Raw genomic sequence first — 11,737 nt, 5'->3', positions numbered from 1 at the left:
TCAAACAGCTTTTATAAGGTTACTGATATTACTAGAGTCCTCATCTCATGTGATTGGTCAAGGTTTTTATACATATGTTTCAAATTTACAATTTATTATTTTAGGATTACAACTTTTTTAATGGAGAAAACATACAGAGTGCACCTTTAAATTATGAGAAGCTTCTTGCTTGGGAAGCTGCTGTACAGTTGTAAAGTATTGTCTCCAACAGTGGCATACACAAATGCGCATAAAACCCATATAAAGGCATCCATGCAATTATTTTCCCAACTTCAGTGCTTTTCCATTAAATTCTGGTCTGAGATAAACCGGATAGTTTATCAGTGTGACATCAAGTGAAAATAGACATGCTGTAAACTGGCCAGTGTTGCCTGTGCAATTTGTGAGACTGTCAAATACTAGAGGTAATCAAGAGGTCACCGGCTTTACAGCTCAGATATATCCCTCTTTCATAGACTATATCTTAAGACACCAGCACAAATCACACTCTGAATATCTCTCTAACCCTGACTTAACATCCAGGCAAAGAGCTCAGGAAACTTACAGGGCTGGAGTGATCCCAGAAATGATTGATTCCGATCTGCATGGGTCAGTGTGTCTTTATGCAGGATCTGCTCTTCGGTATGAGGGCCAAAACTCTAAAATACTGAATGTGGTCTTTGGATAAGGTTTCACAAATATATCCCATCAACTGAGCAGTGCTGGCAGGCACAGCAGACCAAAAGGTGAAGACCTTGGAAGGATGAGCCTCGCTGTGAAGTTTGAAGCAAATCTTGAGATTTCTGGCCCGAGATGGTCCACCCCATGCTGAGAGGCACAGCATTAAATGTGACTTTTAGATGTAGCTGGACTGTTGATGTTTTCAAACATTGTGAAAGTAAAAAAGAGGCTTTGTGCTTCATGTGATAAAGCATTGAGAGTTGACTAGAGGTTTTCAAGCCAAATGTAATCTTTATTTTTCTGTTTCTGTACAAAAAGCACGGGATCACAGGAAAAAAAGAAAATAAAAAAACATGCATTTATTTACAGCATGGTCAGAGGGGAGAGAGGACATTAGAATGCATCTCCTTATCTGAATTCTAAAGACATTAATTAATTAAACATTGTGCTTATATATATTTTGATACAATGTTTCATATTTCACTAAGATGCAGTACCTTTCCCCATTTCACTTGGAGTTCAACATTTCCAAAGAAAACTGTTTTTGTAAAAAGAAAGCAGAAGCCAACTCTCTACGTCTATGAAAAAAAAAACAAAAAAAACTTTCACAAGCTATGAGGAAATTTAATGAAATGGATAGAAGTGTGTGTTTGTGTGTGTGTGCATGTTTCCAGCCAGGCTGGATTTCTGAGAAGTCTGTTTTTATGTGAACTTTGAGATTGAATTCAGCTGTTTAAGTACTACAGGGCACTGTCAAATTGTATTTCCTTTACGGCATTTAATTCTAAACCCCACCAGGATGAATGTAAAGTAATTAGGTCACGTGTGAAATAAAAGAGCTTTTCAGAAACCACAATTTAATTCACATTTCATCTTAGGAGACATAGGCTCACACATTCACTCACTCTCTTCAGGAAAACAGGAAAGAAAACATGACTGGAATATTAACATTACTGTTTTTAACTGTATCCAAGTGGTCACATTAAGCAATATGTAGGTGTGTTAAATATAACCAAGTAACTGACATCGTGATAGTGAAACGATCTGTAATGATTACCAACATAATATTTTGCAATGATTTTCCACATTTTCCCAACTGAGACAATGCAGTTTCAAAAGTATTTAAATATATCACATCACAAGCATGCTTAAGATTGGAGCCAAAGTACATCACTCTGGTCCCTATTATTTTGACTTGTGATTTAAGATATACATTTCGTTGGAGCATATTCTATATTAAGGCATCATTATATCCCCTTCTTTTGTTTGAGTTCACTACTATTCCACTGAAATGTGGATAGCAATTTGCTTGCATTATTTAAGTGCAGATTGCATAAATTGTGCGTGATGTTGTGCAACAACAATAACACTCCACCTGCAACACTGATGTCAATGAATTGTTTCACGTCACAATTAATCGCATGTGCATTTCTCCACAGGTTTGAACTTCTCTGATATGATCCATTTGGGAAAATGTAATGCAGTTATCATGTGGTGTCCTTTTCAGCACAACAGATTTGACAGCAAAGAAGTGTTGACTTTTCACCAGCCAACGATATGTGGCGAAACAACAAATATCTAATGTAAAATAAACCTCTCAAGGACCGAGAAATAATATTAAAAAAATTTAGAAACATCAACGAAATCACATGATGAGCGATTAGTCATTTTAGTTATCATGACCAAAGCAAAGAGCAATCAATCTGAAAACATACTAGTGCATATGTGTATATATATATATATGTATTTCTTTTTATATTTTTTTTTATTATTTTCATCTGCTTGCTAAGATACATTGCTCTTGTAAGTACCCCAACAAAAATAGTGCATTAGGAAATACACATATCACAATAAACACACAAGACAAGAGGAAGAACAAACACAAATGCTTTTTGCAAAAAGAAAACATTAAATATACAACTGAAATTTTTTTTGTTCTTTTTTTTTTTACAAAAGGGTTAGAGCTTTGCAGCCTGCTGTTAAAAAACAGGTGTCCTGTTCATATCGGACCTTATTTTTATTTTATTTATTGACATTTTTGTTTTTACAAAAAAAGTGTCACCCCTTTAATTCTGCACTCTTTTTACAATATCTAAAAGGTATTAAGACATCAAACGTGTTGACATTGAGATTTGTTACTATTATTCAGGCCTAACTCACCGAAGGAATCCTGAAACAAACGTTATAAATACATACAAAAAAGCACAATAAGAAGTTCAACAATAAGTCTGGTACCTAAATGTGATTAAAACTGCAGAAAGCATTCCTGGCTTAAATCTACCTATACACACACCTGGAACTACACTGGAAATACAAAAACAGTATGTTTAAATATGAATGATCCATAAGTCTGATGATTACTAAATATCACTGTCTTGGCAGGAGTTTTTCCATATGGGATCATTTTGTGCATTAATCGGTTCATTTGTTTCCCACTTTGATTAAGGTCACCTGCTGTCCATTTTACTCAGATGGTTAAAAGAATGATAGAAAAAAAAAGTTAAATAAAATTACATTGATGTTAAAAACCAAAGACTTTACATTTCGTAAATAGGAAGGAATCATTTTTATTGGCATTACAGTCCCAGTCCCATCAGAGTGTGTGAGATTGTTCCTTTGATTTATGGCCTCTCACTGTTGAAAAAATACAGACATATGAAATAAACAAAGGGGACGTGCGAAGAAGCCCTATATGGTCAAGGAATAACCCCGTAATGGGTAGTAGCCCCTTTCCATATCAAAACCTGGGCTCCAAGTTCCCATCGTAATGATCTCCGATATCCTTTTCCTGACAGCTTCTTGGGTTCCTGCATAAAATGCTACTGCAGTTAGGGGCAACGTTCTCAAAGTTTGCAAGGATGAAGTTGTAGAGGTTTAAACAAAAACAATCTATTGAGATTTCAGGACATGGGATATTTTCAGTCCAGGAAAACTTGATTTCCTTTTTATATTAGCAGTTCAGGTGTTGATGTTATTTTTGGGCAGCTCCTCGTATGATTGGTAATGTTTGAAAAGAGAGTGTCAGACAGGTTTAGTGAGCCAATGAGTTTGTTGTGGGCTCAATGAAGCCTTGAGGAGGATCAGGTTCCTCTTCACATAGGAGGGACAATCAGACCGGCCATAGCTGGAAAAGTAGAGAAACTAGAGGTCAACCAACATTTATAAAGACAGTTTAATTAAGATATTATCTATTTGGCCCACTTTGGACCCAACAAAAGCAAATTTCTTAATCAGTATTTTTTCTGATTGTCCAGTAATTATATTTAAACTTCATTAAAATAAGCTAAATTACGTAGCATATTAACACTGGTTTTCAAAGATTATATCTTTGATTAATTGTTTTACCCAATTTGCAAATAGTTTTTCTTCTTTTAATCATCTGCCTAACAAAATTGAAGGTTTTTGGCTTAAAACAACATTGTCATTTTGCCAATAGGGTAAAGTAAACTTAATATTATACACTGCTTGACAAATTATTAGCAAATTGTATTCCTCGGGATTCATTTTATTGGTGAGCAATCACAATGCTCTCAGTCAATCCAAAATGTTATTGAACCTCAAACCTAAATGTTTAATAAAGAAAAAGTGAGTTTTGTCTTTCTCATGGGAATATAGAGGTGTGCACAATTATTAGGCAACTAAATTACAAAAATTGTTTATTCTAAATTTAGGTAGGTACAACAAAATAAGTAACAAAATGAAATGAAATAACTTTTCAAAAATATTCAGTGACCAATATAGCCACCCTTATTTTCAATAACTGCCAGAAGCCTTCCATCCATGGAGTCTGTCAGTTTCTTGATCTGTTCACGATCAGCTTTTGCTGAAGCAGCAACCACAACCTCCCAAATGCTGTTCAAAGAGGTGTATTGTCTTCCCTCACTGTAAATCTCACGTTTGAGAAGGGCCCACATGTTCTCAGTAGGTTTTAAGTCAGGTGAGGAAGGGGGCTAAATCATTTTTTGGGCATCTTTGAGGCCAAGCAGTGGAGTACTTGGATTCATGTGATGGAGCATTGTCCTGCATAAAGATCATGGCCTTCTTGAATGCTGAGGACTTCTTCCTGTGCCACTGCTTGAAGAAAGTACTTTCCAGAAACTGGCAGTAGATTTGAGAGTTGAGTTTCAGTCCATCTTCAACTCGAAATGGTCCAACTACCTCATCCTTAATGATAGCAGCCCATAGCAGTACCCCTCCTCCACCTTGCTGGCATCTGACTCGAAGTGGTGCCCTGTGTCCATTAGTGATCCAGCCACGGGCCCAACCATCTGGTCCATCAAGAGTCACTTTCATTTCATTTGTCCATAAATCCTTTGAAAAATCTGTCTTCAGGTATTTAATTGCCCAATCTTGATGCTTCAGCTTGTGAATACCTTCAGTGGTGGTCGTGTTTCAGCCTTCATGACCTTGGCCTTGGCTCTGAGCACTTGATACCTTGTACTTCTGCACACTCCAGGTAGGTTGCAGTTCTGGAATATTGTAGCATTGGAGGATAACGGATTCCTGGTAGCTTCATGTTTAATTCTTCTCAAGTCTTTTGCAGTTCATTTCCGCCTTTTCTTCTCTATGCGTTTTTTTGTGCCCCAGTTGACTATTTGCAACAAAACATTTAATTGTCCAATGGTCACGCCTCAATAGTTTATCTATTTCAAGAGTGTTGCATCCGCCTGAAAGGCATTTTACAATATTTGACTTTTCATTGTCAGTTAAATCTATTTTTTCGGCCTATTTTACCTGAGGTAATGAATCTGCCTAATAATTATGAACACCTTGATATAAGGTGTTAGTCACCACACCCTCCCTCATTACACAAATGCATACCACCTGAAAATTATTGAGTAAAATAAGCATTAAAGTTTATATGGTTTGGAGTTGGAAAATGTGCACGGAAATAATGATAACATCAGAATACTCACTTGCCTAATAATTGGGCATGCAGTGTATATATATATATATATATATATTCTGGAAACAAGTGTTCACAATATTGCTTCTCAAGTAAATCAAGGATGTTTATAACATTTTTTTGTTTTTTCTTTGGAAAACAAGACTTTTTTTTGCATTGTACTTATGTAAACATTTATAAAGGAAATACATAGGGAAATGACTTGTGTTTAATACTATGTCAGTTATTATGAGGGAACAGTGTACTTTACAAAACAAAAGATTAGACAGTTTAATATTGAAGCACATTGATGCCATATCTGGACTGATAATATATTAATACTCCATATGAGAGTACTCTTTATGGCTTCAGGAGTGAGGTCATGAAAGTTTCAGGACCAGAAGCCTTTTTCAGTATGCTTTTTTACTTAATGCAAATTTGATCTTAATTTAGAAAAAAGCTTACATTTTTACTATTTTACATAAATATCCAGATTTACTATCCTGCTATATTCATGTAGCAAATGTTTACTAGAGAAATCAAAGCACCATTATTTAAAACAAAAGCAGCACAGTTACTACATGCAATATCAGGGTTATGTTGCAGTCCAGAAGTCCAGTAAAGTTGTTGTTTTTGTTGTTGTTGTTGTTGTTGTAAAAGAAACCAGCCCGATGCATAGAAAGTTATGGATCAACTTTGACCTCAAAATATTTGTGAGACTTTTTTATTTATTTCTTTGTGACACATTCAAGAGGAGGGTCTTTCCCCCGATTGGCTCAGAGGCAGGAGAGGGGTGGGGTGCTCACCCTGTAGACTGCTCCCATTGGTGCCGGTGCAGGTGGGGGACGGGGAGGTCTGTGGCCGGACGACAGGCGCGAAGCTCTTCTGTTTGACTGCAGAGATCATATGGACAGGAGAGAATGAGAAAGGGCCCACAGACAGAGGGATGGAAGAAGGGATAGATGAGGAGGAAGAGGAGGTGGCATGATGTTCCAACAGAGGGCTGGATGGGGTGACTGAAACAGACACACACAGAGACACACACGTGCGCACACACACGAAGATGCTAGTGAGTGAGCAGGTGGTAATGATGTGGGTCATGCCGATTGTTAGTTTGTGAGGGTTAATAAAAGTGGAGGGTTTATGGTTGAGGCATTATGGGGATGAAAAAGTGTACCTGCATGGCAAAGTTGATCCATAACTTAGAACTCTTGAGGAGGATATCAAATTTAAATCATTGTACTTCACATTTAGCACTACTTTTCTGCAGTTTTGCAGAAACACCAACATAAAACCATTTTCTTTTGTTCACACAGTCACACATAAAGCATGTCAGAAGACAATGTTATTAGGACATCTAATAACTGATACACTTCACACAAGCTAACAATCTTAAAAGCAACTTGGCCCTGATTTACAATCTCAGGAACCAAATTCTTCTGCCCAGTACATGTTATGATAGATACATGTTACTATACGTACATTTTTGCAAAATACGTTTTTTCTTGCCAGTAGTTTCCTGACAAAATGACCACTAGTGGCACCAAAACAACAATTATTTGTATTTCCTTTCACACAAATTATGAATAAAATGGCAGATAATAAGTTCGTAAACACTTATTTTTTGCCCTGTTCCTCACACAATACTATCTTATGACATCTAAACACTTTTACTATAGTGCATGACTTGTTAGGCGATACATTTTAACATTTGCATTACATAACCAACTACATTTACAAGCTTGTTCAAGCATGATCAAATTGCGAGGGTACAGAACATTTCACTTGCGAAACAAAGGTCCAGGGAATGAGTCCTGAAGAGCATGCGTATTGACACGTGAGCTGAAAGTGTCATAGAAGCACCACAAAATGATGTGATTCAGCAATTGCGTTTTTCATTTCACAATTGGTTTAAGGTTTAGGGTAGGGAGGTATGTTTTGTTGAATTAAACTCCATTGCATTTGGGAGAAAATGTAACTCGCTTTTAGCACCACTTTTTTTAAATATTTTGTTTTTACATTTACCAAAGTCACCCTTTTTAAATAAGCTCAGTCTCAAATTTGTAAGTAGAAAGCATGAGCTTTCACACCAAACTAGTGTACAACACACATATATATTCAATGATATTCCAATTGAAAACACTTGCCAAATTTTTTCTCATTTTTATAATGAATTGAAAGTAAATCTGCCATGAAACAGCTTTGCACAATGATTGACCTGCCAAACAAGTGCCAATCACACAGAATATAGCTTCAATGTACTGAATATATGAACAGTTTTGTAGTAACCCTGGTATATAAAACTAATTTGTAATTGTCAGTCAGAGAACACAAGCATGGCAATTATTTCACAGATACCCCTGGTGCTGTAAAAGACGTATTTAGATGAAGGTGCAAAAATCTGACTATCCTGAACGCGGAGAGGAAGCAAGTGTGTGAATAAGTGAGTGGCATGGTAGCATTGTTAATGTGTTAGACATGAAAGGAGATGAAAAATATGAGCCATCGTGCAGTTAATTCTGATGAAGTCGTTCACAGGAAATGGTAGAGCAGACAGACAAGACTCTTTCCCTCACAGAACACACAATGACAAACACATCACCTCATCATTGCTTTGTACAGGTTATAGCATTAAGATGCCACATTATGTCAACTCAGTACCTGCTGATACTTGTGATATCCAAAATCACATTTTCAACTCAGATGCAACTTTGAGATCGACAACAGTCAAATTTATCTGAGATGGTTAAATCCGACCAATCAACATCCAAAACATGCTCTGGTGAGTTCATGGTGAAGTGTGCAATCTTTGTGCCAGTAAGTGCTTTTCTGTAAACTGCATTTAATATTATTTCTTTTTTAATAAACAAGGGATAAGTCAAAACTATTTTTGTGGTAATCAACATTATGCCACAAATACTGTCGATTGAGCTTACCTTCTACTGAACACTGGAACATTCATTTAAGCTTGGATAGTAGAACGTTTTTAACATCGAAAAATTACACACTTCACCATTAACAACCCTGCTGAAATTACCAACCTAGACCAGGATAAATGTCCAAGCTGGTTAATGCTGGTTTGATGCTAGTGATTCATTATAGCTATGCTGCTCACCAACAAAACTTACAGTAGACTAGTCGACCAGCATGGTCTTTCTGGGAAAGATTGTTAACCATGAAAAGTCTTCCTGGTTAAGATAGCTAATAAGCCTAATGACGACACCAGCACACAAGCATCACATGCAGGGGTACCAGCATCCAAAACACAACATATGCTGGTGACCAGCTATGCTGACCTTTTCAGCAGGGAAACAGTAGGATCTGTTATCGTACAATGAAGTTGGCCAACAGGAGACTCACTTGCATAAGGAGAGTTGGCAGCGGACCCATTGAGGAAGCTGGGGGATCCAGGGACGCCCAGGTTGGTCATGCCAGCTACTCCATATCCATTCATGGTGGAGGTGATGGTGTTGTAGTTAGACTGCTGGGGTGTGGAGCTCGGCACATAGCCTCGAGGAGAAACGCTGTTTGAGTTACGAGAGTAACCTGGAACGCAAAACACAGCAGCAGGTTAAAACCTCATGAAATGTTGCTCAAAGTTTAAAAACAAAGAGTTTGATGTGATTTGTAGATGTTGCAGTTGGACTAATGTGTCTGTAAAACACTGGGGTTTGTGTTTCTAGTGGGTGGAATTCCTCGGTAAGTATGAGAAACTCTTAAAGATGTCCGGCTGCGGTTCTGAAAGCACTCAGTACAGCAGTCAAGCAAAACTTTGTCCATGTTCCCATAATTGCCAGCAGAGCTTAAAGAGTGTGTATTTGTACATGTGCAAGTGTGTTTATGTTTCAGAAAGAGAGAGAATGGAAAGATGTCTCAATGCTAAACTCTGAAAACTGTGGTGACATTTTTACAAAACTGCACTGTGTGGTTCATTACACATATCACAACAGTTCAGAGGTGAAATGTCCACTGTGTGGTGCTAACAGTGAGTTAAATTGTCTCCCAAACAGATGACGATTTTTTTCTTTAGAGTTTTAATCAACAAATCCAACCTCCCTACCCTAAATCCTAAACCTTGAACCTAAAAATAACCGATAGTGTCACAAAAGTAAATTTGAGATGAAAAACGCAATTGCTAAAGCTACCACGTCATTTTGTGGAGCTTACGCGCAGCTTCATTTAACTTGAATAAGCTTGTAAATAGTTACTTATGTAATGCAAACATTAATATGTATTGCCTTACAAGTCACATGCTAGTAAAAGTGTAGTATTGATAGTATTGTCTGCATAACAGTGTGAAAAAATATGTTTTTCTGAAATGACAATGATGTGAATAAACCAGGTTGTTTAAGCACTTCAAGCATTAATTTCAACAGGAAATTATCTCAATATGTACAGCGATCCACATAAAACTAATTTACCAAGAGTGTAGGTATTGTAACCTGATTCTATGAAACCAGGTTGGCTATTACTTTTTTAAGCGATATGAATTTTTAGGATTGTATTTTTGTATGCAATGTTAAGATCTAGTTTAATCTCTTTCATCCTCTTGTAAAATCCAAAGCAAATTCTCTGTCAATGGCCTCTCAAAACTAAACAGGAAATAGAGAGAGAGAGAGAGAGAGAGAGAGAGAGAGAGTTTTGAATGTTCCACTTGGCATCCATCCTTGTCCACTCTCTTGACATTAAGTCTAACTCTCAGATCAGATCACAGCGCAACTGAGAGGTAAGTAGAGAAAATATTAACTTTGAATACAGCCTTAGAAAAACCTACTAGTGTGCAGTATTTTCAACACGTCTAAGCCACATGGGCGGCAACATGGCTGCAGTCATACAATATCGTACAGATCATATGTGGCAAATAATGTTCTTCATCAGAGAGCTGTATGGTTAAGCCAGGGTGTGTTTACTTCTAAATAAACTGTGTTTCTATGTGCTTTGATAAGATGCAGAAGAGAGGTGGTGTTTCTTTAAATCAGTTTGCAACTTGGTAATTAGAACTTGAAACAATAATTAGTTTGATGGATGAATGAGAAGAGCAGGGTAACTGAATTAAAGCCTGCTGTAGTTGCACTGCAGACGAGTATGAAGTATGAAATGTATTATTTGTATGATTGCAAACGGCCCTTTCCCATGACCTCATAGATTCCTGTAGGTGTTCTTTTACTGCACGAATGAGGAAAACAGATGAGAGGACAAGGGGATGAGTGCTAGGAGGAGAGAAGTGTCTCTGTCTTCCTGTGTCTTTTTTTTTCTCTGATATAAGGAGAGTGATCTGTTCATTTCACATGCATTCCCACTTCCTGTCCATGAGTGACAGAACTGGTGGGTGAAGAGAAACATGGCTCCACATTGCAGATATTAAAAACACACTTGTACATGGAGATGCTCACATACATGTGCCATGATGAACGTATGAACTTCAATAGGAAAGAACAAGCACATATTTCACAATTCACAATCACATTTTTCTCCCCAATTTGGAATGCTCAGTTCCCACTACTCAGCAGGTCCTCATGGTGGTGCGGTTACTCACATCAATCTGGGTGGTGGAAGACAAGTCTCAGTTGCCTCCACTTCTGAAACAGTCAATCTGTGCATCTTATCAGGTGGCTCATTGTGCATGACACCACAGAGACTCCCAGCATGTGAAGGCTCAAGCTACTCTCTGTGATCCACGCACAACTTACCACACTTCCTATTGAGAGAAAGAACCACTAATCGTGACCACCAGGAGGTTACCCCATTTGACTCTACCCTCCCTAGCAACTGGGCCAACTTGGTTGCTTAGGAGTCCGGGCTGGAGTCACTCAGTTTCTGGATTCGAACTTGTGACTCCAGGGGTGGTAGTCAGTGTCAATGCTTTTTGAGCTACCCAGGACCCACAAATGAGATCTCTTTAAAATATCAGTTGCTTTAGAAATCTCAGTTGTGTCTCTTCTACATCAATGTCTAGCCTGGTGTCATTGAATCGTGTTACTATTCCTGCATTTTTGCTAAATCTTTTTTAATATGGCTCTTTGTACTTTTTACATTGGGCATTGTAACACTTGTGATGCAGAGGACATTTTTTCATGTCACATTGACTTTTTATGACACTATCAGTTAGGTTTAGGTTTAAGGTTTTATATATTTAAAACTCAATAAAGCATTAACCTTAAAAATTACTCACTGTGTAGTGCATTTCACCTT

General features: G+C 37.4%; 1 protein-coding gene across 4 annotated transcripts in view; it reads right to left on the bottom strand.

The window, feature by feature from the left end:
• Nucleotides 1-943: 943 nt before the first annotated feature.
• The window catches only part of LOC127617193 (transcription factor COE3-like), a 125,608-nt gene continuing 114,814 nt past the window's right edge, over nt 944-11,737 (bottom strand). For 2 of the 4 annotated variants that reach the window (XM_052089120.1, XM_052089121.1), the window contains exons 14-16: nt 8,906-9,091; nt 6,352-6,561; nt 944-3,784 (exon numbers count right to left, since the gene is read on the bottom strand). In XM_052089120.1, the coding sequence (XP_051945080.1) occupies nt 3,753-3,784; nt 6,352-6,561; nt 8,906-9,091 (428 nt within the window). In that variant the 3' untranslated portion in view covers nt 944-3,752. The remainder of the gene's footprint in view (nt 3,785-6,351; nt 6,562-8,905; nt 9,092-11,737) is intronic. The other 2 variants (XM_052089118.1, XM_052089119.1) reach the window with 1 other exon arrangement.

The sequence above is a fragment of the Xyrauchen texanus genome, chromosome 23 (assembly GCF_025860055.1).
Source record: "Xyrauchen texanus isolate HMW12.3.18 chromosome 23, RBS_HiC_50CHRs, whole genome shotgun sequence".
Classification (NCBI taxonomy): domain Eukaryota; kingdom Metazoa; phylum Chordata; class Actinopteri; order Cypriniformes; family Catostomidae; genus Xyrauchen; species Xyrauchen texanus.
This window is presented reverse-complemented; position numbering and strand designations above follow the sequence as displayed.